The 25,437-nt window shown below is 38.2% G+C and overlaps 1 protein-coding gene across 4 annotated transcripts in view; it reads right to left on the bottom strand.

Annotated features, from left to right (window-relative positions):
• USP24 (ubiquitin specific peptidase 24) overlaps positions 1–25,437 on the bottom strand; it is a 155,870-nt gene that overhangs the window by 104,950 nt on the left and 25,483 nt on the right. For 3 of the 4 annotated variants that reach the window (XM_061411816.1, XM_061411818.1, XM_061411820.1), the window contains exons 2-5: positions 13,093–13,258; positions 10,771–10,838; positions 5,158–5,301; positions 4,211–4,333 (exon numbers count right to left, since the gene is read on the bottom strand). In XM_061411816.1, the coding sequence (XP_061267800.1) occupies positions 4,211–4,333; positions 5,158–5,301; positions 10,771–10,838; positions 13,093–13,258 (501 nt within the window). The remainder of the gene's footprint in view (positions 1–4,210; positions 4,334–5,157; positions 5,302–10,770; positions 10,839–13,092; positions 13,259–25,437) is intronic. The other variant, XM_061411817.1, reaches the window with a different exon arrangement.

The raw sequence follows: 25,437 nt of genomic DNA, 5'->3' as shown, positions 1-25,437 counted from the left end.
CAGGACATGATGGTGTTTGGAGTGGGATGGTGGCAGAAGAAACAGAGAGACGTCAACTGAAAATCTATGTGAGATTAAATCAAAGGACCTGTTTATGGTTTGGATATGAATACAAATCATGGCTGATTCCTATGTTTTCAGCTTGGGCATCTAGGTAGATGGTGATGCCATTTACTGAAAAGGTGGAGAATGAAGTCTGGGGAAAAATAATGAAGTTCTGCTTCAGGCACAGTCTGAGATGTCTCTGTGGTAACCAAGTGGAGACAGCTGGCTCTTCAAGTCTGCTGTGCTTAGGAAAGAGGTCTGGGCCACAGAGATATAAAGCAGAGGACCATCAGCACAAAGATGACATTTAGATCTCTAAGAATGGAAGCTATTTCTTACAGGGAGTATGGTGAACGAAGAGAAGAAGGCTCTGGATGAGTCAAGAAAGGAGAGGTAGCTGAGGGGGCAGGCAGAGAGCAAGAGACTGTAGGGAAGGAAGTTTCAAGGAAGAAGAAACTGACCACTGATGCCGACTGGGGCAAGAGACAGTTTCTCCGGATCTAGAAGCACAGTACCTTAATGACAGCAGTTTCAGGGAACTGGTGGCAGAAGGAGGAGGCATGGAACGCCTAGAAGATCTAATGGAGACTTCAGTCTAGTTGCCTCAAACATCTCTCCAACTGAAAACAACTAATAGGAAACATTTAAGGGCTTCCCTGGTAGTTAAGAATCTCCCTTGCAATGCAAGGGACTCCGGTTCAATCCCTGGTCTAGGAAGATACCACATGCTGCGGAGCAACTGAGCCCATGCACCACACCTACTGAGCCCACGTGTGCAACTGCTGAAGCCTGCAGGCCTAGAACCCATGCCCCACAAGAGAAGTCACCACATTGCAACTACAGAGCCCCCACTCACTACAACTGGAGAAAGCCTGCTCACAGCAACAAAGAGCCACCGCAGCTTAAAAAAAATCTTAAATTAAAAAAAAAAAATCTTTTAAAATATAGAACTGAGTTGGTAAAACGTCCTCAGAAGTGTAACCAAAAAAAAAAAGAGAGAAAGCAGAAATCCTGTGAAGTAAACAAGCCGTGAGGCCAGCTATCATGCTGCAGGCATCTATGGAACTGAGGAGATCTCTAGCTTCCATTTTCATAGCCTTACGGTGGCTCAGAAGCAGGACACAATGCCAGCATAGGGCTCAGAGACTAAGAAGAGGCTGTCATATAAAGCAAGAACCCAAAGCACTACAGCCTGAATGTAAGATGAACTGAAATAAACTTACTGTGGAATGGAAACAACAAGCCTACCTTGACTCTGCTACTGGATGGTGAGGAGAAAAAAATTCTCCAGGAATTTATAAACATCTAATTGCCCTCACATGGCTTTGCTGCTCTAATTCAAATTGACTTTATGGTCTGAAAAACCTTAAGTTGAATATTTATTCTAAAGTGGTCCCAAATCATAGTATTCCCAGGCATCCAGAAGAAGTAAATGCTTTTTGGAGGAAAGAACTTGCAACTCAGGCCTCAGAAAATGTTCCTAAATTCCAAGAAACGTAAGTTCATAGAAAAATAAAGAAACAAGTATAAATACGTTTTTCTACACACACATAAACAAACAAGTGAGTAAAAGTTGGCAGAATCAGACCAGCTTTTTAGATATCAGACAGAGCATATAAGTTAAGCATTAAACAAGGAGGAGACTGAAAATATGACTCAAGAATATGAAATAATTAGAAACAAGCAGAGTCGAACTGGACCACAGATCTGAAAAACGTCATCGCAAATGCTGCACAGGAAAACAAACAGATACAATATATGAAAGAGGTCAAGGGACATAAGGACAGGATGAGAAGGCTGAACATGCAGCCATAGTTCTAGAAGAAGAGACTATTGGGGAAAAGGCAGTATTTTAAAAGGTAATGGGTGAGAATTTTCCAGAATTGATACAAGATATACATCCTTAGTTTGGGAAATTCAATGCATCTGAGGCAAAATAAACAAAAAGAATATCTCAGTTAACTGCAGTGAGAGTCAAACTGCCAAATATCTAAAAGAAATAGATCTCAAAAAACAGCCATGAAAAGAGACTTCTTAAAAACAAACAATAGTCAGACCATCAGTCAACTTTCAAAAGCAATACTCAAAGCCAGAAGACACTGAAATGATATCTGTGATATTCTGCCACAAAACATATGTCAATCTAGAATTTAAAACCCAGAAAAAATGTTCTTCAAGTAACAGAAAATAAAATCAAAGTTAGGCCATCAAAAACACAGACTCAGTCACCAATGGACCCCTTATGAGAGGACAATTTACAGGATGTACTCCAGGAAGAAGAAAAATTATCCCAACGGAAGGCCTGAAATACAGACGAAATGGTACACAAAGAGGCAGCATGTAAACAGGGCTGAGTCAAAGCACCGCATAAAATAAGGTTGATGGTACCTATTTGAGGGGAATAAAATGAGATAGGAGAGGACTAAGACAATGCGTAATAAAGACAAAAGGATGAGTCAGGTGAGGAAGGAGCACACAGAACATACTAAGGTTTTCATGTACTGCTCAGAGGAGTGTAAAGATAGTGATGAAATGTATGCTTTGTTTTTTATAAGTTAAAATGTCAGCATAAGCACTAAAAGAATAACTGAGAGGGAAGGACATGGAAACTTTCATCTGGTTGGTTGTGAAGAGGGACAGAGCACAATGCTGAAGCTAGAGATGGATGCAGTATCAAAGGCGGAATTTTTAAAGACGGGAAAATACTAGACCACGTAATACACAATGGGAGTAATCGATGAAGAGAAAAAACTGAGCATACCAAAGAGAATAGAAATGCTAAGGTGTAAAATGCTTGAGAAGGCAACAGGAGAGGAGAGGGTGTATAGGGCCTTTGTAGGAGAGAGAATTCCTTTCATGGTAATGAGAGGAAATTAGAGACTGAACGTTTCTGGGTGTCTGTTGCTGCATATATAAACTGGGCAGGGGAGAGAAAGAACATTCGCTGAGTACTTACTAAAGTGACCCACTGTGTTCAGTGTTTTTGTATACATTTGTCATTTAATAGTCACGACAATATTGAAGATGAGATTTTAATATCTTGAGAGGCAAGGCTATATAAAGAATGCAGACTATGGAGCCAGCTCACATAGGTCCCTGCTGTAACAAGGCTTGTGAATTTAGACAAGTAGTTAACCTCTGTGTGCCTCAAATTTCTCATCTACAAAATGGGGGTAAAAATAATACCTAACTCACAGAGTTGCTGTGGAGGTTAAATTCCACAGGATATACTCACTGTCCTTTCCACTCAGCTCTCACCTCCTCCCTGGAGTACTGCCTGACCCTCCAAGGTGGCAACTCCTTTCCCTATATCCCATGAATAGCACATTATTATTACACTTGCACCTGTTGTTTGTTACACTGTGATTTTTTTTTAAAATTTCCTATTTCCTCCACTATGCTGTAAGTTAGAAACCATGTCTTATTACTCTATACTAAGGGCAAGAACTATCTATGCAAGAACTATTTATTTATATCTCCAAAACCTAGAATAATGCCAGACACACAGCAGATGTTCAACAAATGATCACTGAACTGAACCTCTGCTTCTACTAAAGCAATGGACAAGTTTCTTATCTACTATGTTGACTTCTTTCAAATATTTCTCCAAAACCAAAACAGTGTTTGATCAACAAACTGTTTGAATTGCGTGCTCTTTATGTGGGTATGTTATTGGCACATTGTAGACCTTTAAATATAAAATGAAGATATTGGCCTGTGCTTGAAAAAAAACAAAAGCTTTAAAGCTTGTGGAGTTTAGGAGAAAATTATACATGAGATTATTATTTTTTCTAGCAATAACTAGTCATTTCAAGTAATTTCAAATGCTCTAGCTTCTCAAATGTCTCTAAGAAACTGGGACACCCATTAAACAGGGGCTCTGGTAATTCAATAAATAGGGCACTTTTCATGTCATGCAGTTATTTCTTATTCACCAAACGTTTCAAATCTATAAAGTTCCTCATGAAGTTAATTAACAGCTATGGAAAAATATGCAATAGCTGAAAAAACTGTTGAAATATTGAGCTATTTTAAGAGCTACATGGAGTATTTGCCATTTTTCATGGGCTATTTTAATCTTTCCATGTAAACTGTCATTTTTGTAGCAGACAAAATCTTTTTCAATACGTTTATTTATAAAACTATGAAACAGAACTATGTTTACCTTTTGGAAAGTAGATACAGGTGAAACAGCAAACATATTTCCCTCTCCAAATACTTCTGCCCAATTCCTTTGAGACACTTTCATTCTGTTTTTAAAATGGTATTCATTATCAGGATTGAAAGCCTAGATCCAAAGAGAACAGAGAAACATTATTATTAGCTATTTCTATAGCAACACATATTAGCATTAGAAAAGAAGATAAAAATATCACCTTGGACTTCCTCATTAATGGAATCTTTCAAGTACCTCAACAAAACATACTCCTTAGCAAGTGCTGAGGAGCAAATGGCCAAAGTACTACTCTCCTGCTTCGTTCAATGTTTGCTACAGGGAAAGAGGAGGAGGGCTTAGGACCAGAGGTCTGATCCAAGGCAAGGGGAAGCCAACGCTGCAAACGTCCTAGGGCCGCCACCAGTAGAGATGGGCACTAAGGCAGCGAAGACAGAAGTTAGGAGGCAGGGACTTCCCGGCAGTCCAGTGGTTAAGACTCCATGCTCCCAGTGCAAGGGGCATGGGTTGTATACCTGATTGGGGAACTAAGATCTTGGATGCTGCATGAGACAGCCCCAGCAAAAAAAGTTATGAGGGAACACACGAGCCCCACTTCCTCTTGCAGCTACTGTTACTAATCAGAGGAAAGCCTGGAAACCAAACTACATCAGCACCCTATATGATAGTATTTGTGATGTGAATAGTAAGGGAGACAAAAGGGAAAGCTATTTAATCATTCTAATTAATCATTAAGCAATTTAATAATTTTATTCATTCTATTTAATGCATTTCTTTAAAACTGAAAGCACAGAATGGCAGCTCTGCTTTAAAAATAAAATGGAAGAATGTCTTTAATGATAATATCATTATGACTTATTACTAATTATTAGTCAAAAAGTAGTAGGTATGTTAAACAAAACCAAAATGCAAAGTACTTCATTTTAGACATACTGTACCATTGTAAGCACAGCCAGCAGACCAGTCGGAATTGGATCTTGTTTTATTCTTTCTGCAACCAGTTCTATTAATAGCATCAACATGTTGTAGATCCCTTCATGAATTTCAGTACCCCACTTGTGAACAGCACTTGATGTCAGGAGCTATAAAAACAAAAAGGGCAGTTACAGTCTTATTCGAAAGAAAGAAAAAAAAATGTCTGCAATCATGAGTGCAATCTTTACAATAATCAAGTGATTATAATACTTACTTTTATGCAGATAACTTGCTTTAACAGACCCACAGCTGCAGTCCATTTACTTGTTCATTTATTTCAGTCAACAATTAGCTTTATTTTTTGAACTTTAATTCCCTTATATTAAAACAGTTTGTTAAAAGAGAATGTTTATTGTTTCTCTACCTTTCATTATTACTAGGGGAGGTGAAATGGTGAAGCGCAAGAAAGAACTTGAGCTCACTTCTGGTACTATTTTCTAGCTGCGTGGCCTTGAACAAATTTACCTGAATTCTCAGAGACTCAGTTCTCCTGTCTCAAAACAGGCATAACTCCTACCCACTTAACAGAGATGTTACAAATATTAATATCAAAAGGTATAATGAATGTAAAAGTATTAGCAAGGTTTTATGATGAGTGTATTTTGGCTGTCACTATTAATTAACATTCCTGGAATCTAAGAAATGGATGCTGTATTTCATGATTTGAACATGCACATTCTCGTCATATTATTTATATCTCAGAAACAGAAATGGATCTTCCCACCTGTTGACCAGATGGCAGCAGGGCTCTGAGCGGGAAAAAATTTTTTGGGAATACCTTGCCAATTTATTTTGATTGTGTTTTCCTTTCTGGTGTGCATAAAAGTTAATACTCAATTTTTTTTTAAGTTTAAGTAAATAAAAAATAGCTCTAAGTGATAAGGCATTATAACACTGTTTACTTAGCATTATTTTTCTGAAATATAAAACACAGAGTATAACATAATGGTACATCTTATAATCAGTATCCCAGATTAAAAAAAAAAAGGAAGGAAGGAAATGGCACATAAGAATCTAAAATCTTCATCTTTAGAGTTCCCCAAATTTTGATCTAAGTCCTCGGGGAAGTCTAACTCAGGAATAACCACCAGAAGAGGGAATGAGAAATCAAAGGATTCCACTTAATAAAATACTAGCAAATGGGTACAGTGGTTTTCGTAAGATTTCCATTGAGAGGGAAAATATTGTGCTATAAAAATTTCACCTTGGCCACACCAAGAACTGCTTAACAAGAGGGGTAAGATCCTGAAATAATCCAAACTTCTTTAGCAGCAAAGGAAAACCTCAGCTTCAGACTTTCTATATAGCAATTAGCTGCACCACTTGCTCAAATGAACAATAACCATAAGACTGATTTTATATAAGCCAATGTGATTTTAAGCCAATGAGTTAATATTTTTTGCCAGAATTCTTTTGCCTGCCTATCTATCCTTCCTGTACTTAAAACTTATATAATAAAGCAAAATAAAGCAGAGATTAAGATTTAAGAAGCTCCATGTAACAACAAAAATCCCCAGAGACAGAGGAGCCTGGCAGGCTACAGTCCATGGGGTTGTAGAGTTGGACAGGACTGAACGACTAAGCACATGTAACAAAATAAAATTTATGTGGGCTAAGCACCACTGCCTCTGTTGCCATCTCATTTGTTCAGTTTTTGCTTTGAAAACGGGAGTCCTATCTACCTGCCAGATTAAGGCAGGTAAGACAAGCAGCACCGTGCGGGGAAAAGGTACACAAGGTTTAAACATTACTATGCACTATGACCAGATGTACATGCTGTTACCTGCCTGAACACACTAGAATCTAGGCTAGCCTGAAGGTGAAAGGTGATGAAAGTAGAAATTACAACAAAACTCCTTTTTTGTACCTTATTCACACAACTGCTTATTACTTATACTCTTAACTCTTTTTTTCTTCTGTTTTTAAAAAACAGGCAGCTTGTAAGAAAAGCCCAGGAAAGAGGGCAGGGAGAGATTTATCATATCAGGAAACACAAGTCTAAAGAAACACAGAATTCTGTAGCTCTTCTGGTGTAGGGAAATTTTTTCAATAGCTCTAAATTCTAAGAATCGAATGACAATGAACACAATGCAAGGTACTTTTGTGCTCAGAGTTTTATAGGAAAAAACTCCCAGCAACCACTTGACCAGTTGTTATTACAGCTTGCTGTTGGTGGTGCTGTTCAGTCACTAAGTCATGTCCAACTCTTTGGGATTCCATGCAAGGCTTCCCTGTCCTTCACTATCTCCCTGGACTTGTTCAAATTCAAGTCCATTGAGTCAGTGATGCTATCTAACCATCTCATTCCTTGTCGCCTTCTCTTCCTGCCCTCAATCTTTTCTAGCATCAGGGTCTTTCCCAATGAGTCCACTCCTTGCATCAGGTGGCCAAAGTATTGCAGCTTCAGCATCAGTCCTTCCAATGAATATTCAGGGTTGATTTCCTTTAGAATTGACTGGTTTGATCTCTGTGCTATCCAAGGGACTCTCAAGAGTCTTTTCCAGAACCACAATTTGAAAGCATCAATTTTTTGGTGTTCAGTTTTCTTTATGGTCCAACTATTACGCCCATACATGACTACTGGAAAAACCACAGCGTTGACTATACGGACCTTTGTCAGCAAAGTAATGTCTCTGCTTTTTAGGTTTGTCGTAGCTTTTCTTCCAAGGAGCAAGTGTCTTCTAATTTTGTGGCTGCAGTCACCATCCACAGTGATTTTGGAGCCCAAGAAAATAAAATCTGCCACTGTTTTCATTTTTCCCCATCTATTTGCCATGAAGTGATGGGACTGGATGCCATGATCTTAGCTTTTTGAAACTTAGTTTTTTGAGTTTTAAACCAGCTTTTTCACTTTTCTCTATCACCCTCATTAAGAAGCTCTTTAGTTCCCTTTCATTTTCTACCTTTAGAATGGTATCACCTGCATATCTGAGGTTGTTGATATTTCTCCCAGCAATCTGGACTCCAGCTTGTGATTCATTCAGCCCAGCATTTCACATGATGTACTCTGCATATAAATAAGCAGAGTAAAAATATAAGGACTTGATGCACTATCTTCCCCATTTTGAACCAGTCTGGTTCTAACTGTTGCTTCTTGACCTGCATAGAGGTTTCTCAGGAGTCAGGTAAGATAGTCTGATATTCCCATCTCTTTAAACAGTTTTCCATAGTTTGTTGTGATCCACACAGTCAAAGGCTTTAGCACAGTCAATGAAGCAGCAATGGATGTTTTTCTGTAATTCCCTCGCTTTTTCTACGGTCCAACGGATGTTGGCACTTTGATCTCTGGTTTCTCTCCCTTTTCTAAATTCAGTTTGTAAATCTGGAAGTACTCAGTTTACATACTGCTGAAGCCTAGCTTGAGGGATTTTGAGCATTACCATCCAAGCATATGAAATGAGTGCAATTATATGGTAGTTGGAACATTCTTTGTCATTGTCTTTCTTTGAGATTGGAATGAAAACTGACCTTTTCCAGTTCTATAGCCACTGTTTTGAGTTTTGCAAATTTGCTGGTATATTGAGTGTAGCACTTTAACAGCATAATCTTTTAGGATTTGAAATAGCTCAACTAGACTTCCATCACCTCTGCTAGCTTTGTTTGTTGTAAGGCTTCCTAATACCCACTTGACACTGCATTCCAGGATGTCCTGGCTCTAGGCGAGTGACTGGGTAACAACACTGTGGTCATCTGGGTCATTAAGACTTCTTTTGTAAGGTCTGTGTATCCTTGCCACTTCTTCTTAAGCTCGTCCCCTTCTGTCAGGTCCTTGCCATTTCTGTCCTTTATTGTGCACATCTTGGCATAAAATGTTCATTTGATATCTCCAATTTTCCTGAAGAGATCGAAAGACTTCACCATTCTATTGTTTTCCTCTATTTCTTTGCATTGTTCATTTAAAAAGGCCTTCTTATCTCTCCTTGCTCTTCTCTGGAATTCTGTTTTCATATGGGTATATCTTTCCCTTTCCCCTTTGCCTTTTGCTTCTCTTCTTTTCTCAGCTATTTGTAAGGCTGTCTCAGACAACCACTTTGCCTTCTTGCATTTCTTTTTCTTGGGAATGGTTTTGGTCACTGATTCCTGTACAATGTTACAAACCTCCTTTCAAAGTTCTTCAGGCACTCTTGTCTACCAGATCTAACTCCTTGCATCTATTTGTCACCTCTACTGTATAATCATAAGGAATCTGATTTAGGTTATACCTGAAAGCTCTAGTGGTTTTCCCTACTGTCTTCGATTTAAGCCCAAATTTTGAATAAGGAGTTAATGATCTGAGCCACAGACAGCTCCCAGTCTTGTTTTTGCTGATTGTATAGAGTCTCTCCGTCTTTAGCTGCAAAGCTAATCAGTCTGCTTTTGGCACTGACCACGTGGCGGCGTCCACGTGTAGGGCGGCCACCTCTCGTGCTGTTGGGAGAGGGTGTCCCCTATGACCAGTGTGCTGTGTCACAGTGTGCTACATTATAAAAGTGCTGCTACTTTTAACAGCTACTATAATTCTTAACAAAAGTCTTAAAAAAGTTACAACCACAAAACCACAAAATGCTAGATGAATTCATCCAAAATGGGGAGAAACCTTGATTCCATATAATCCCGGCCCAAATGACAATTTTAAAAGATTTCTCCCATTTTACAAAGATAAAGCTGTTTTCAATCCTAAAATTAGTTTCGTTCTCCCTTAAGCCTTGAATCAATGGAGATTCTGTCAAAATGCAGACGGGAATAATAGTTTGCAAGTGAACAGTTTATTTTACTGGGTTTTATGAATAAATACAAACTTCATCCATCTGTAGTTGTAGTAACTTACTTGCATTTGAGACAAAAATGGATATCAAAACCCAGAACTATTGAGAATGCAGGAGACTCATTTATTCATTCAACAAAGATTTACTGAGCTCTTTCTCTGTTCTCGGCACTGGCTATACGCTGGGAAAAACAACAGTGTCTGTGACATCGTCTCTGCTCTTGCTGAGATTCAGGACTCAGGTCCTGCAAAGGCAGCCATGCCGAATTAGACTGCTTTCAGAAACACAAGTCCTGTGATCTTCTATTCTCACTATTAAGAAAAACTGCTTTATAAGAGATGTGACCAGAATTGGGGCAAGCATATCAGTCTAGGTCCAAAAGAAATGCTGCCGTCTGCGTGACGTTTTGCCAGAGACAATATTCAATCCAGTTCAACTTTCTGTAGTTTAAACATCCACTTCTGTCTCAGTAGGATAGTGAGTACAAAACAACCTATATTTTCCATAAATAAATATTATCTAAGTGCCACAATCCATAGTTTAGTAAGATGTCTAATTTCCTAGTATAACACTTAATCTATTCTTTAGCAGTTAAATAGAAGAAAGTAAAAGCGATATTAAATGAAGCAATGAGCAAACAATAAATACAGAAGAAACAAATCATTTCTGAGCCCCCAATTCAGAGCTACTTTTTTCATATTAGAGCATTCCTCAGTTGAGCAGGATTCATAAACTGGGCTCACACATGAAAAACTAAAACTGAAACAAAAAGCCTGTTCAGCTTCACCCCCACCAAAAAAAAAAAAAATCAGCCCAGCACATTTTCCTTACCTTTTTAAACGCTTCAGGCATACACCTATCCATAAATCTTTTACAGTTCTCATCAGACTCGGAAAGACCTTAGTAAAGTAAATGAAACAATATGCTTTATTGAGATTTTAGGTGGTTGCAGAAATCACATATATCATTCCAAATTCATACATATGGAACTACTTATCATAGAAACCTTGATTCTTAAGGGATTATTAAAAGCAGAAGACATACATTCTGATAAAGGAACAGACTGAGAAATAGTTACAGCATTAAATTATTTATTAATAGCAGGATATATTTATATTATTAATATATACTGACTAATAGTATAATAAACACTAATTAGAATTGAAATGGTTGGACTTAGGTTTCCATGTCAGAGTAACTGCCAATGATCTGACAAAATAGCTAATAAAACAGCAACAGCAGCTACTTATTAGCCATTATTGTTTTTCTAAACATCTCTACTAAAAACAGAACTATTCTCAGTAAATGCCAAGATCACTCTTCTTCCCTAAAACAAACTGAACTCTGTGCAGTAAAACACACAGAACTGAGCCTGGCACAGTGATGAGTGAGTGAGTGAATGAGTCCACTGTAAAATTACCCTTCAGAATACACTTAAAAACCACAGTAACAGATCTTGCTTATCAGTGGGGAGACTGCCGCATGCATTTTCTTTTTTCAGGGCCACTGCTTAGCATAGTACCTGCATTCTCTCAGGCACTCAATAAATGCTGCTGCTAAGAAGCCAGTCATAAACACACCATGGAAGCTAGCCAAAATATTTCCTTTTGATGCGCTTCTTACTTAATCACGATAGTAAACTATGCACTTTAAATGAGGAAAAAAAATTCACAAAACAGCCCAATTCTATTTATAACTGAATTCAATATGAAAAACAAATCATATTCTCTTTAGTGAAAGTGTCAGTTGCTCACTTGAGTCCACCTCTTTGCGACTCTATGGACTGTAGCTCACCAGGCTCCTCTGTCCATGGAATTCTCCAGGCAAGAATATTGGAGCCCTTTCCTTCTCCAGGGAGTCTTCCTGACTCAGAGATCAAACCCAGGTCTCCTGTATTGTAGGCAGATTCTTTACCATCTGAGACACCAGGGAAGCCCATTTTCTCTTTAATATATAATATATTCATAGTATAGAAGCCTCCTTATGATGATACATATTCTCCAACCTAGTGATATTTTATTTAATAATATAATTTAAAGGTGGAAGTGTGACAGATTTCCTTTTCTTTGGGCTCTAAAATCACTGTGGATGGTAACTGCAGCCATGAAATCAGAAAACAACTGCTTCTTGGCAGGAAAACCATGACAAATCTAGACAGTGTGTTGAAAAGCAGAGATATTACTCTGCCGGTAAAGGTCCATATAGTCAAGGCTATGGTCTTCCAGTGGTCACAAACGGTTTTGAGAGCTGGACTGTAAAGAAGGCAGAATACCAAAGAGTTGATGCCTTTGAACTGTGGTGCTGGAGAAGACTCCTGAAGGTCCCTTGGACAGTAAGGAGATCAAACAGTTGACCTTAAGTTAACCCTGAATACTTGTTGGAAGAACTGATGCTGAAGCTCCAGTATTTTGGTCATCTGATGTGAACAGTCGACTCATTGGAAAAGACTCTGATGCTTGGAATGATTGAGGGCAGAGGGAGAAGAAGGCATCAGAGGATGAGAGGATGGCATCACCAATGCAGTGGACATGAAAGTGGGCAAACTTCAGGAGATGGTGAGGGGCAGGGAAGCCTGGCGTGCTGCAGTCCATGTGGTTGCAGAGAGTCGGACACGACTGGGTGACTGAACAACAACCACAAAGCACCTAAGACAGTGCCAAGCACTTAATAAGCATAAAATGTTTGTTAAATAAACAGTACTTTCTCTTTAGAATACGTTAATTTCAATTTCCATAATATGAATTTTCAAATATATTTAATGAATCTTATACTCTATTGGAGCTAGAAGAAAGCAGCTGATTTCATACAACACTTTTATTTCACAGGAGTTCCCTGGTGGCTAAGATATTAAAGAATCTGCCTGCAATGTGGGAGACCTAGGTTCGATCCCTGGATCGGGAAGACCCCTGGAGAAAGAAATGGCAACCCACTCAGTATTCATGCCTGGAGAATCCCATGGAGAAAGGAATTTGGCGGGCTACAGTCCAATTGTAAAGAGTCAGACTCCACTGGGCGACTAATGCTTTCCCTAAGAAAGACTAAGAGAATACACAATCTAAGATAACAGAGATGGGCAACAACAGGAGCTAAGATTAAAGCCAGGCCTCCTATCAAAAAAGAAGTCTCCCCCTGTGTCCTGAGGTATGAACTTACCAAGTCTTGCTAGGTAGGTAGACGCCAACAGGCATTTGCCTAGTGACTCTTCCCGCTTGTAAGGTATGGACCAGTGATCTGTCAAAACGCGGCTTTCCAGTTCATATAAATTTGTTGTAGGGAATTCAATTCCTTCCCCTGAGCAGTTTCCATTTTCATCATTCTTCTGACAAAAAGGGATTACGGTTTAAAGAAAAAAACTAATTAGTGACTACTTAAAATCTTTTCACTTTAACACAAAGTAGACCCTTAATGGTAGCCATTAATGCCAAGAGTGTGGATTCCACATTTCTTTCTCATAATCACATCTTATACCAAGACTACCTGAAATATTCTCAGCTTTTATCAATGTGGAATCCTTACTCCCTCAGAAAGTGAACTCATCTCAGTCTTCAAAAATGAACTCTCTTTATCTCACTATAGTACCCAATCTACTTTACCTACAGCCATCCTATTTCACCAAGGGCATACATTTCTCCTTAGAGTTATTATCTATACCTGCTATCTCCATTTCCTCACGCTGACTCACTCCTGGTATTACACCAATATAGATTCTAGAGTTCCTGCTCTCCCAAGGTGGCAGCTGTTAAGGTCACCACACTGAATGCTGTATCATTCGATCCAATGGACATGTTTCAGTCCTTATCTTACTCTCCAGGAATGTCTGACCTGCAGGCTTCCTCTTCTTGGTATGCTAGATTCACTCCCCTAATCTCCCAGGATAGCCTGTTTCCCTCCTCTCCTCTGGGGTCTACTGTTCCTTCTGTCTCCTATTCTTGTATATCCTCCCCTTCCTAGCCATTGGAGTTTCCCAAACCTCAGAGCTGTGCTCCCTTCTTTCCACTCAGTGAATGGTAGGTACTGCATTCATTTGGCAGCACAGACAGAAATCATGATCACATTCTTAAAACGCTAGTCTCCCATCTCCACCACTAAGACTAAGTGATCAGACCCCCTATATTTCTCTCAAACCCATCTCTATCTGTCCTTCTCCATAGGGATGCTTCTATTCCTGAACTCATCTTTCTGCCCTTTTCAATCTACTTTTATAAAACTCTTTCAGAGAAAAGCCTTTAAAGAACTTCTAAACATCACCAAATTCCATTAATTATTTGATAACCTTACCATGCTGAACTTCTCCTTTATAACATAACTCACAGATACAATTTTACATTTATAATATTTGTGATTTATTCTGTTTGTTCCCATTAAAACAAGTGAGCCATAAGGACAAAGACCCTGTTTCCGACAATGTCTATATCTCTAAAACCTAGTGCCTAGCACAAAGCAGGTATTTAAAACATATTTTCAAATGGAAAATAATTCACACAAAGTTCAAGCTATCAATGGAGTAACTGTCAGATTTTCCATCAGTTCTTGCTACGATAATCTGTAATAAATCAAACAGAACGTCTCCTCCCAAATGGCCCAGTACCTAGTTTCTTTGAAAATCTATCCATTTTCACAATCCACTCTATAATTCAATCATTAAAAATAAAATTATTTCATTAAAAAATTCACCTTGAGCCTCAATGAAGCAAAGGAGCATAAATATAAAACAGAAATGATTTAAAAGCACATTAAAAAAGAATTTTCAACCCCATATGAATGCTATCTAAAGGAATGCAACAAATTTTTTTCAGGTTCAAGGATAAATTAGGCTGAAAACAAGACAAAACCCAGGAGGGTGATAAAAATTAAAAATGGAGTAGAATATGATATAAATTGGAGGTGAAGAGTGAGGGGTGGTGAATGAAGTAAATTCAGAATTATGATATCTGGGGATAATTCAGTTTTTAAAGCACAACATCTTTAAGAAGTACTTTTAATTAATAAATTCTGTAAATAAACCAATTTTACTTAAAGGAATTGAAAAGGACCAAATGTATAAAGAGATTAAGATAGTATTAAAATTGTACACTTGTTAAATGCTTCAATTTATGAACCTAAGATCAAAGTAGAATTAAGGTATGTAAAAACAGAATTCAGTTGGATGATGGGAATATATCATTACTATGAGATATCTACCATCAATTGCCACAGGAAGTTAACAGATCAAATCATATATGAAATATCTGATGTACCTATCAGCTATGAAAACTAAGAGCTTCCAAATGGGATTACCCCCCTTGTGAGAGTCACAGAAGAGCCTGTATTGCCTCTCTGCTCTTCACACTGTAAGTCAGTAGCCTGGGACCCAGAGGAGGGCCACAGTAGGACTCAACCATGCTGGGATCCTGATCTCAGACTCCCAGCCTCAAGAACTCTGAGAAGTACATTTCTACTGTTTACAAACCAATAAACCAACAAAACCCACCCAAAGCGAAGCGCTTCCTTGGGTGAGGGAGGGAGACCTTTAACATCAGCAGTAACGACACAGACATCGTGTGCCTCCTGAATGGACGCACTATAAACGGCACAGCATCATTTCTGTGACAGTCTTGCCAAACATGCATCCCTGATTCTAGGCACAGTTCAGTTCAGTTCAGTCGCATCCGACTCTCTGTGACCCCATGAACCTTAGCACACCAGGCCTCCCTGTCCATCACCAACTCCTGGAGTCCACCCAAACCCATGTCCATCGAGTTGGTGATGCCATCCAACCATCTCATCCTCTGTGGTCCCCTTCTCCTCCTGCCCTTAATCTTTCCCAGCATCAGGGTCTTTTCAAATGAGTCAGCCCTTCATCAGGTGGCCAAAGTATTGGAGTTTCAGCTTCAACATCAGTCCTTCCAATGAACACCTAGGACTGATCTCCCTTAGGATGGACTGGTTGGATCTCCTTGCAGTCCAAGGGACTCTCAAGAGTCTTCTCCAACACCACAGGTCAAAAGCATCAATTCTTCTGTGCTCAGCTTTCTTTATAGTTCAACTCTCACATCCATACATGACCACTGGAAAAACCATAGCCTTGACGAGACGGACCTTTGTTGGCAAAGTAATGTCTCTGCTTTTTAATATGTTGTCTAGGTTGGTCATAACTTTCCTTCCAAGGAGTAAGCGTCTTTTAATTTCATGGCTGCAATCACCATCTGCAGTCATTTTGGAGCCCCCCAAAAAAGTCAGCCACTGTTTCCCCATCTATTTGCCATGAAGTGATGGGACCGGATGCAATGATCTTAGTTTTCTGAATGTTGAGCTTTAAGCCAACTTTTTCACTCTCCTCTTTCACTTTCAGGGAAACCCAAAATGAGGAACAATCTAAAAAATAACTAGCCTGTATTCTTCAAAAATGTCAACGTCATTAAAGATTGAGTCAGACTAGAGAAATACAACATGGGATCCTGGATTAGGTTGTGAAATAGGAATTTTTATTTGTTTTTACTTCTTGGGTTTAAAGGACGTTAGTACCTGATCAGTGTTAATATCCTAATTTTGATAATATACTGTGGTTATATAAGAGAATATCCATTTGTAGGAAATACACACTGAAGTATTTAAGGGTAAAGGTGTATCATTATTCTCAAATGTCTTTATTCTCAAACATTTCAGAAAAAAACAACAAAACACACATATATTAATACTTCGATATACACATGTACATTATACATACATGGATATTTACATATACAGAAAGAAAGAATAATAAAGAGAATGTGATAAAATGTTAACATTTTAAGAACTTGAATAAAGTTTATATAAGAATTTCAAATTTATTATGGCTATTTATATAGATTTATAGAAAAGTTGCAAAAACAGTTTTGTGCTATTCTTGCAACTTTTTTGTGAGCTTGGAATTATTTTAGAAGTAAAATAATTTAGTATGATGTACATTAAAATACAGATTTTTGAAGAACGTAATAAATTAGAGAGGTAAGGATTCACCTGTAGTGGTTAAAAAAAAAAAAAAGGGTGTATGTTCTACTGAAGAACCCCATTCCACTTGGTAATATAATTTGGTTTGTAAATACCTTTATGCTTTTGTCTTAAATTACCAAATAAGTAATATATATTCATTGCAGAAAATACAGAAAATATGAATAGCAAAAACTAAAACCCATCATTAACTTCACCATTTAAAAATTAACCACACTGATATTTTAATAAATATTTTTCCAGTAAAAGCCTTTTCTTTATGGATTTTTTTGTTAAAAATTCACAAATGTGGAATTAACTCTATTTTCATCACCTCCATGGCCCGTCATCATCCTCTCATTAAAGACAGTATTAATGGAGTCTTTCTTCTCCTGCTGCTAAGTCACTTCAGTCGTGTCCGACTCTGTGAGACCCCATAGACGGCAGCCCACCAGGCTCCCCTGTCCTGGGATTCTCCAGGCAAGAACACTGGAGTGGGGTACCATTTCCTTCTCCAATGCATGAAAGTGAAAAGTGAAAGTGAAGTCGCTCAGTTGTGTCCAACTCTTAGTGACACCATGGACTGCAGCCTACTAGGCTCCTCCGTCCATGGGATTTTCCAGGCAAGAGTACTGGAGTGGGGTGCCATTGCCTTTGATTCAAAAGATAGATGCATAAAGCAATAATTGCAAAACTGTGTTAATGGGCTTATAATGACTACAGATGTGACCTCTATGATAATAACAGCACAAAGGAGAGGTGAGAGAACAGAGTTATACTGCAGGAATGTTTTGTATGCTACTGAAATTAAGTTGGTTTTAACCCAAATTACAGTTATAGATTAAGATGTTAAATATAAACTATGGGACAATCACTAATAAAATAACTTTAACAATTACACAGTGAAAGAAAAACCAAGCAAAACAGCACACTTGAAAATATCTACTTAACACCAGAGTGGTAATGGAGGATTAGAGGATCAAAAAGGCATAAAATAGAAGACAAATAGCAAAATGGCAGCTATAAACCTTGTTTTATCAAATAATTATATTGTTATAATTACCAGTAATATATTAAATGAATATGGACTAAAGGCTCGAGCCAAAAGGCAGAGATTTGCAGAATGGATTTTTAAAAATGGACTGAACTCTATGCTGTCTGCAACAGATACCCTTTAGATTTAAAGACACAAAGAGGCTGAAATAAAAGGATGGAAGAAGATATGTACACACAAAGGAGCTGGAGCGGCTGTATTAGTATCAAACAGAATCTAGGCATCCCTTGTTTTACACTGCTTTGCTTTGCTGTGCTTGGCAGACATTGTGCTTTTTACAAATTGAAGGTTTGTGGCAACCCTGCATGCAGCAAGTCTATCAGCACTGTTTTCCCAAGAGCATTTGCTCAATTATATCTATGTGTTGTGCTCATGCTACTGCTTCAGTCGTGACTGACTCTGTGCGGCCCCATGGACTGTAGCCTGCCAGGCTCCTCTGTCCATGGGATTCTCCAGGCAAAGACACTGGAGTGGGCTGCCATTTCCTCCTCCAGGGATCTTCCCAACTCAGGGATCGAACCAGTGTCTCTTATGTCTCCTGAGTTGGCAGGCAGGTTCTTTACCACTAGCACCACCTGTTACATTTTGGCAATTCTTAACAATATTTCAAACTTTTTCATTATTGTTACATTTGTTATGGTGATCTGTGATCAGTTATCTTTGATATTACTATTGTAATTGCTTTAGGGGCACTATGAACTGTGCCTGTTTAGAATAGCAAACAATAAATGTATGTGTTCTGACTGCTTCACCAACTGCTTATGTCTGGTTTCTCTCCCACTCCTCAGGCTACCCTTGTCCCTGAGATATAAGAGTATTAAAATTAAGCCAACTAACAGCCCTGCAATGGCCTCCACACGTTCAAGTGAAAGGAAGAGTGAGTAGCACATCTCTCACTTTAAATCAAAAGCTAGAAAAGATTAAGCTGAGTGAGGAAGGCAAGCTGAAAGCCAAGACAGGCTGAAAGATAGGTGTCTTGCACCAAACTGTTAGGTAAGTTGCGAATGCAAAGGAAAAGTTGTTGAAGGAAATTAAAAGTGTTACTCCACTGAACACACAAATGCTAACAAAGCCAAACAGCCTTACTGCTGACAGGGAGAAAGTTTCAGCGGTCCAGGCAGAAGATCAAAGTGGCCACAACATTGCCGTAAGCCAAAGCCTAAACTAGAGCGAGGCCCTAACTCTATTCAGTTCTATAAAGGCTGAGGGAGATGAGAAAGCTGCAGAAGTCTGAGGCTAGCAGAGGTTGCTTCGTGAGGTTGAAGGGAAGAAGCCATATCGCCATACTACAAAAGTGAAAGACGAAGTAGCAAGTGGTGATGTGGAAGCTACAGCAAACTACCCAGAACATCTAACTAGGGTAAGTAAAGACGGCGGCTACACTAAACAACAGATCTTCAGTGCAGACATAACAGCCTCATACTGGAAGAGGATGGCATCCAGGACTCGAACTGCTGGAGAGGAGAAGTCAGTGCCTGGCATTAGAGCTTCAGAAGACAAACTGACTCACAGACACAGAGAACAAACTAGTGGTTAGCGGTGCAGGGGACAGAGAACACAGGGTGAGGAGAGCGAGGGACGAACCACTGAGTGTAAGACTGGCTCGAAGATGTATTCTACAACACAGGGAATATGGCCAATATTTTGTAATAACTGTAAATGAAAAGTAACCTTGAATAGAATTTGTATCCTACTGTTGTGTGAAAACTGTATAAATCTTAATTATGTTGAATTGGTTCACAGAGCTTTTCAGGTCTACTATATCATTCTACTTCTCTGTATAGTCTATTAATTTTTGAGAGCTTTATATTGAAATTTAAACTAAAAATCTATCAAAATTTATCTATTTAAAAAGATAAAAATTGTAATATATAGTGGAACTATATGTAACCTTGTTCTGTATTTTCCAAGTCTCCTGTAAACATGTTATCATATTTTCATAATTTAAAAAATAAAAGCAAAAAAGAAGAAAAAAAATTAATGGTTAATTAAACAAGCAAATATACCTCTCTTCCACCACCAAAAAAAGAAAAGATGAGCTGACTCTCTTGTGAGGGACTAATGGAGCTGGTGATGTGAAGTAGAAGCCAATGCTCATTTGTGATTCCAAAGATCAGAGGGCCCTTAAGAATTACACTAAATCTACTCTGCCTGTGCTCTACAAATGGAAAAACAAAGCCTAGAGGACAGCACATCTGTTAACAACATGGTTTACTGAATATTTAAAACCCACTGTTGAGACCTACTACTCAGGAAAAAATTCCTTTCAAAATATTACTGCTCACCGACAATGCACTTGGTCACCAAAAAGCTCTGCTGGAGATATACAATGAGATTAATGTTGTTTTCATGCCTGTGAATACAGTATCCATTCTGCAGCCCGTGGATCAAGGAGTAATCTTACCTTTCAAGTCTCATTGTTTAAGAAATACCTTCTGTAAGGCTTTAGTGTCATAGAGAGTGATTCCTCTGATAGATCTGGGCAAAAGAAATTGAAAATCATTTGGGAAGGATTCATCATTCTACATGCCATTAAGAACATTCATAATTCATGGGAAGAGACCAAAATATCAACACTAACACGAGTTAGGAAGAAGTTGACTTCAACCCGCATGGATGACTTTGAGGGGTTCAAGACTTCAGTGGAGGAAGTCATTGCGGATGTGGTAGAAATAGCAAGAGAAACTAGAATTAGAAGTTGAGTTGAAGATGTGACTAAATTGTTGCAATCTCATGATAAAAGCTGAACAGATGATCAGTTACTTCTAATGGATGAGCAAAGAGAATAGTTTCTTGATGGAATCTGCTCCTGGTAAAGATCCTGTGAAGACTGTTGAGATGTCAATAAGAGTCAGAATATTTATAAACTTTGATAAAAAAGCAGTGGCAGGGTTTGAGAAGATTGATTCCAATTTTGCAAGAAGTTCTTCTAATAAAATGCTATCAATCAGCACTGCACATTACAGAGAATCCATTCATGAAACACAGGGTTAACTGATGGAGCAAACTTCATTGTTTTTATTTTAAGAAAATGCCACCGCTACCCCTACCTTCAATAACCACCACCCTCATCAGTAAACAGTTATTCACAAAAAATATATATATATTATGACTTACTGAAGGCTCAGATGATGGTGAGCATTTTCAAGCAATACAGTATTGTAAAACTGAGGTATGTACATTTTTTTAGACATAATGCTGTTCTTGTTTAGTCACTAAGTTGTGTCTGACTCTTTGCAACCCCATGGATTATATACAGCATGCCAGGCTCCTCTGTCCTCCACTATCCCTGAGTTTGCTCAAATTCATGTCCATTGAGTTGGTGATACCCTCTAACCATCTCATTCCCTGCTGCCCCCTTCACATTTTGCCTTCAATCTTCCCAGCATCAGGATCTTTTTCAACGAGTTGGTTCTTCACATCAAGTGGCCCAAGTATTGTACATAATGCTACTGTGCATTTACTGATGACAGTATAATATAAACATCTTTTTTAGGTACTGGGAAGCCAAAAAGTTCATGTGACTCACTCTATTGTGGTATTTGCTTTACTTCAGTGGTGTCGAACTAAAACCACAGTATCTCCAAGGTATGCCTACAGACGTTAAGACAAGAAATATATTCCTAGAGACAAAGAAGGACACTTCATAATGAGAAAAACAAAGGTCAATAAAAAGAATGGAAAAAGATACACTACAAAAACAAAAACCAAAAGAGAGCTGAAGTGATTATACTAGTATCGGAAAAAAATAGAAGTCATGTGAAAATTTATTACTAAAGATAAGGAAGGATGGCCGTAACAGTTCTAAACAAAAATGCATCTCATGACAGAGACTACTTTACAGGAAGTAAAAACTGACCGAACTCAAGAGAAACACACAATTCAACAAAAGAGTTGGAGACTTTCACTTTCAATAATAGCTAGAACTAGGCAGAGGTCAACAAAAAAAAATTACAAACCAAGTATACCTAAAAGACACTTACAGAATCCTCCACTCCATAACAGCTGCAGGATGTACATTCTTTTCAAGCGCACATGAAACATTCTCTAGGATAGAGTACGTGTTAGGCGATAAAACAAGTCTCAGTCTATTTGGAGGGATTAAAATCATACAACATATGTTCTCTGACCACAATGGAATGAACTTAAAAATCAATAGCAAAAGGAAATCCAAGAACATGTGAAAATTAAATAATATATATAAAATGGACAAAGACATCCTAAGAAAAATAAAACTACAGCCCAATGATCCTACAAATATAAACACAAAAATCCTTAATAGTGGGAGAAGGCAATAGCACCCCACTCCAGTACTCTTGCCTGGAAAATCCCATGGACGGAGGAGCCTGGTAGGCTGCAGTCCACGGGGTCGCAAAGAGTTGGACACGACTGAGTGACTTCACTTTCACTTTTCACTTTCATGCACTGGAGAGGGAAATGGCAACCCACTCGAGTATTCTTGCCTTGGAGAATACCAGGGACAGGGGAGCCTGGTGGGCTGCTGTCTATGGGGTTGCACAGAGTCGGACATGACTGAAGTGACTTAGCAGCAGCAGCAGCAGCAAACCGAATCATAAAAAGGATTGTACACCAGGACCAAGCATGCACACAAGGTTGGTTCAGCATACAATAGTAAATCAACACAATGTTGTGAATAGTCACAGAATAAAGATAAAAAAATACAGTCATCTCAATAAATGCAGAAAAAATATTCACAAAATCTATCACCTTGTCGTAACAGTAACAGGAAAAAAATCAACAAATAAATAAAATGGAATTTCTTCAACTTGATAAAAGGTATCTACAAAAACCCTACAATTAACATCATACTTAAGTGTGAAAGGCTGAATGTTTTCCTCTAAAATCAGAAACAAGGATGCCTGTTCACCAGCTTTCGTTTAACATTGTACCAGAGATTCTAGCTAGGGCAATTAGGCAAGATGAGAAATCAAAGGCATTCATTCAGATTGAAAAGGATGAAGTAAAACTATTTCTATTCACTCATTATATGATCTTGTAGGTAGAAAATTCTAAGGAATTCATGAAAAAAAGAAACCATTAGAACCAATAACCGAGTTCAGCAAGGATGCAGAATGAAACACCAATATCTAAAATTCACTTGTATTTCTATACACTAATGAACAATTTTAAAATTAAGAAAACAATTTGATTTACAATAACATCAAAAGAAATAAAATACTTAATAAGTACAGGATTTATACACTGAAAACTACAGAACATTATGGAGAGAAACTAAAGAATTAAATAAATACAAAGAGTCCATGTTCATGGACTGAAATTTAATACTGTTAAGAGGGCAATATTCCCCAAATTAGTCTACAGATTCAATTCAATCAGCATCAAAATTTCAGCTTATTTTGCAAAAATTGACAGGCTGACTCTAAAACTCACATAGAAATGCAAAGAACCCTGTATAACCAAAATAATCTTGAAAAAGAATAAAGTTTGAGGAGTCACACTTTCAACTTTCAAAATTTACTATAAAGCTACAGTAATCAAGATAATGTGGTACTGGCATAAAGATACACATACAGGGAATTCCCTGGAGGTCCAGAAGTTAGGACTCCATGCTTTCAGTACTGATGGAGCAAGTTCAACCTCTATGGGGGAGCTAAGATCCTACAAGCCACGTGGCACAGCCAAAAATATAAAAAGGTACACATACAGAAAATGGAATCGAATTGAAATTCCATATATAAGCCCTTATATATGTGGCCAATTCTCCCTCAACAAGAGAGATAATACAATTTAATCTCTGACAAAGGCATAAAAGCAACTCAATGGAGGAAGGTTAGCTTTCTTAACAAATGAAACTGAGACAACCATTAAGACACAGGCAAAAGAATAAAACTGAACCCCTATTTCACACCATATAAAAAAATTAACTTAAAATGTAACACAGGAGTGAATCTACATAATCTTGGTTTAGATAATATTTCTTAAATAGGACACAAAAAAACAGGACGACAAAAAAGAAAAGATAAATTCTGAACTTCATCAAAAGTAAAATCTCTTCGACTTCCCTGGTGGTACAGCTGATAGGAATCTGCCTGCCAATGCAGGGGACACGGGTTCAATCCCTGGTCTGGGAAGTCTCTACATGCCACCGAGCAACTAAAGCCCGCTGTGCGCAGCAGCTACTGAGCTAGCGTGCCCTAGAGCCCGTGCTCCACAACAAGAGGGGCCTCTGCAATGAGAGGCCTGTGCGCAGCAACAAAGAGGAGTTCTCTCTGTGGAATCTCAAATGTTGTTGTAGCCGTCTGTTTCAATCTTACATTAATATAACAGAAAACAAAAATAACCAAAGGGGAGAAATGCATGCAAGGTTTCTTTTTGGGGGTGATGAGAAAACTGTCTAAAATTAAAGAGTGGTGATGGCTGTACAACTCTAAGAATGTACACTTAAAAAGGGTAAACTTTAGCGTGTGTGAATTATATCTTGATAAAGCTGCTATTTGAAAAACGTGATTAACAAATATGAGTTCAAAGATTATAGTTATTAAATATAAGTAAGCTTAAAATCTCATCTAAGAATTTCAAAACCCAGCTGTATCTAATGATCTATAATAAAAATAAATATGCCAATTAGTTTTTTAAAATAATTTAAAAAATAACATATTTAAGACATAACAGGAGAAAAATTTCACATTGCCTTTTAAGCAGTTAACATTCTTGTTCTTTAAAAGCGGGGAACGTACAAGGTACACATCAGAGTTAACAAGCGATACAGAGCAGCATTACGTTCTGAGGAGGGTAGTACCAACGCAGACGAGAGAGGGAATCACCAGAGGAGGAGACAGTGACAGGAGCCCGTATTTAGGTTGGTTTAATATTCTGAGTCATCATTTTGAGTAGAGCCCGTCCCTGGCAAAAATTACATTCTAAACAAGAGAACACATGCAAAGCAGCTTGGAATTGTCCTACTGCAAAATAGCTCCCAACAGACATAAGGTATACGGCTTTTAATAAGAACTCTGGAATGTAATATATTATGTTCTCATTAGATGTCTAATGCAAGTGATACCCAAGTAACAGTTAATGAGCACTTAACCTAAATTGATAATAAATACACTTGTCAACGGGCTTCCCTGGCTCAGTTGGTAAAGAATCCACCTGCAATGCAGGAGATCTGGGTTCGATCCCTGGGTGAGGAATTTACCCTGATGAAGGAAATGGCAACCCACTCCAGGATTTTTGCCTGGGAAATTCCATAGACAGAGGAGCCTGGTAGGCTACAGGCCATGGTGTCACAAGAGTCAGACACGACTGAGCCACTAAACACTACCACCACACTTATCAAAAGTTCACTATGTTCCAGACAAGATACTGAGCTTTGGGGACAGAGATAAAGACACAATTCTCATCTTTAGAGACCAGGACAATGTGAAAGAAGAGAAAGGGTGGATCCAAACCACGCTGCAGGTGGCGGTGCACATGCATGCAAACAGTTGATGTTTAAGGGAAACAGTATTATA

This window comes from Bos javanicus, chromosome 3 (genome assembly GCF_032452875.1).
Source record: "Bos javanicus breed banteng chromosome 3, ARS-OSU_banteng_1.0, whole genome shotgun sequence".
Lineage (NCBI taxonomy): Eukaryota > Metazoa > Chordata > Mammalia > Artiodactyla > Bovidae > Bos > Bos javanicus.
The sequence above is the reverse complement of the archived record's forward strand: the minus strand, read 5'-3'. Positions and strand labels throughout refer to the sequence as shown.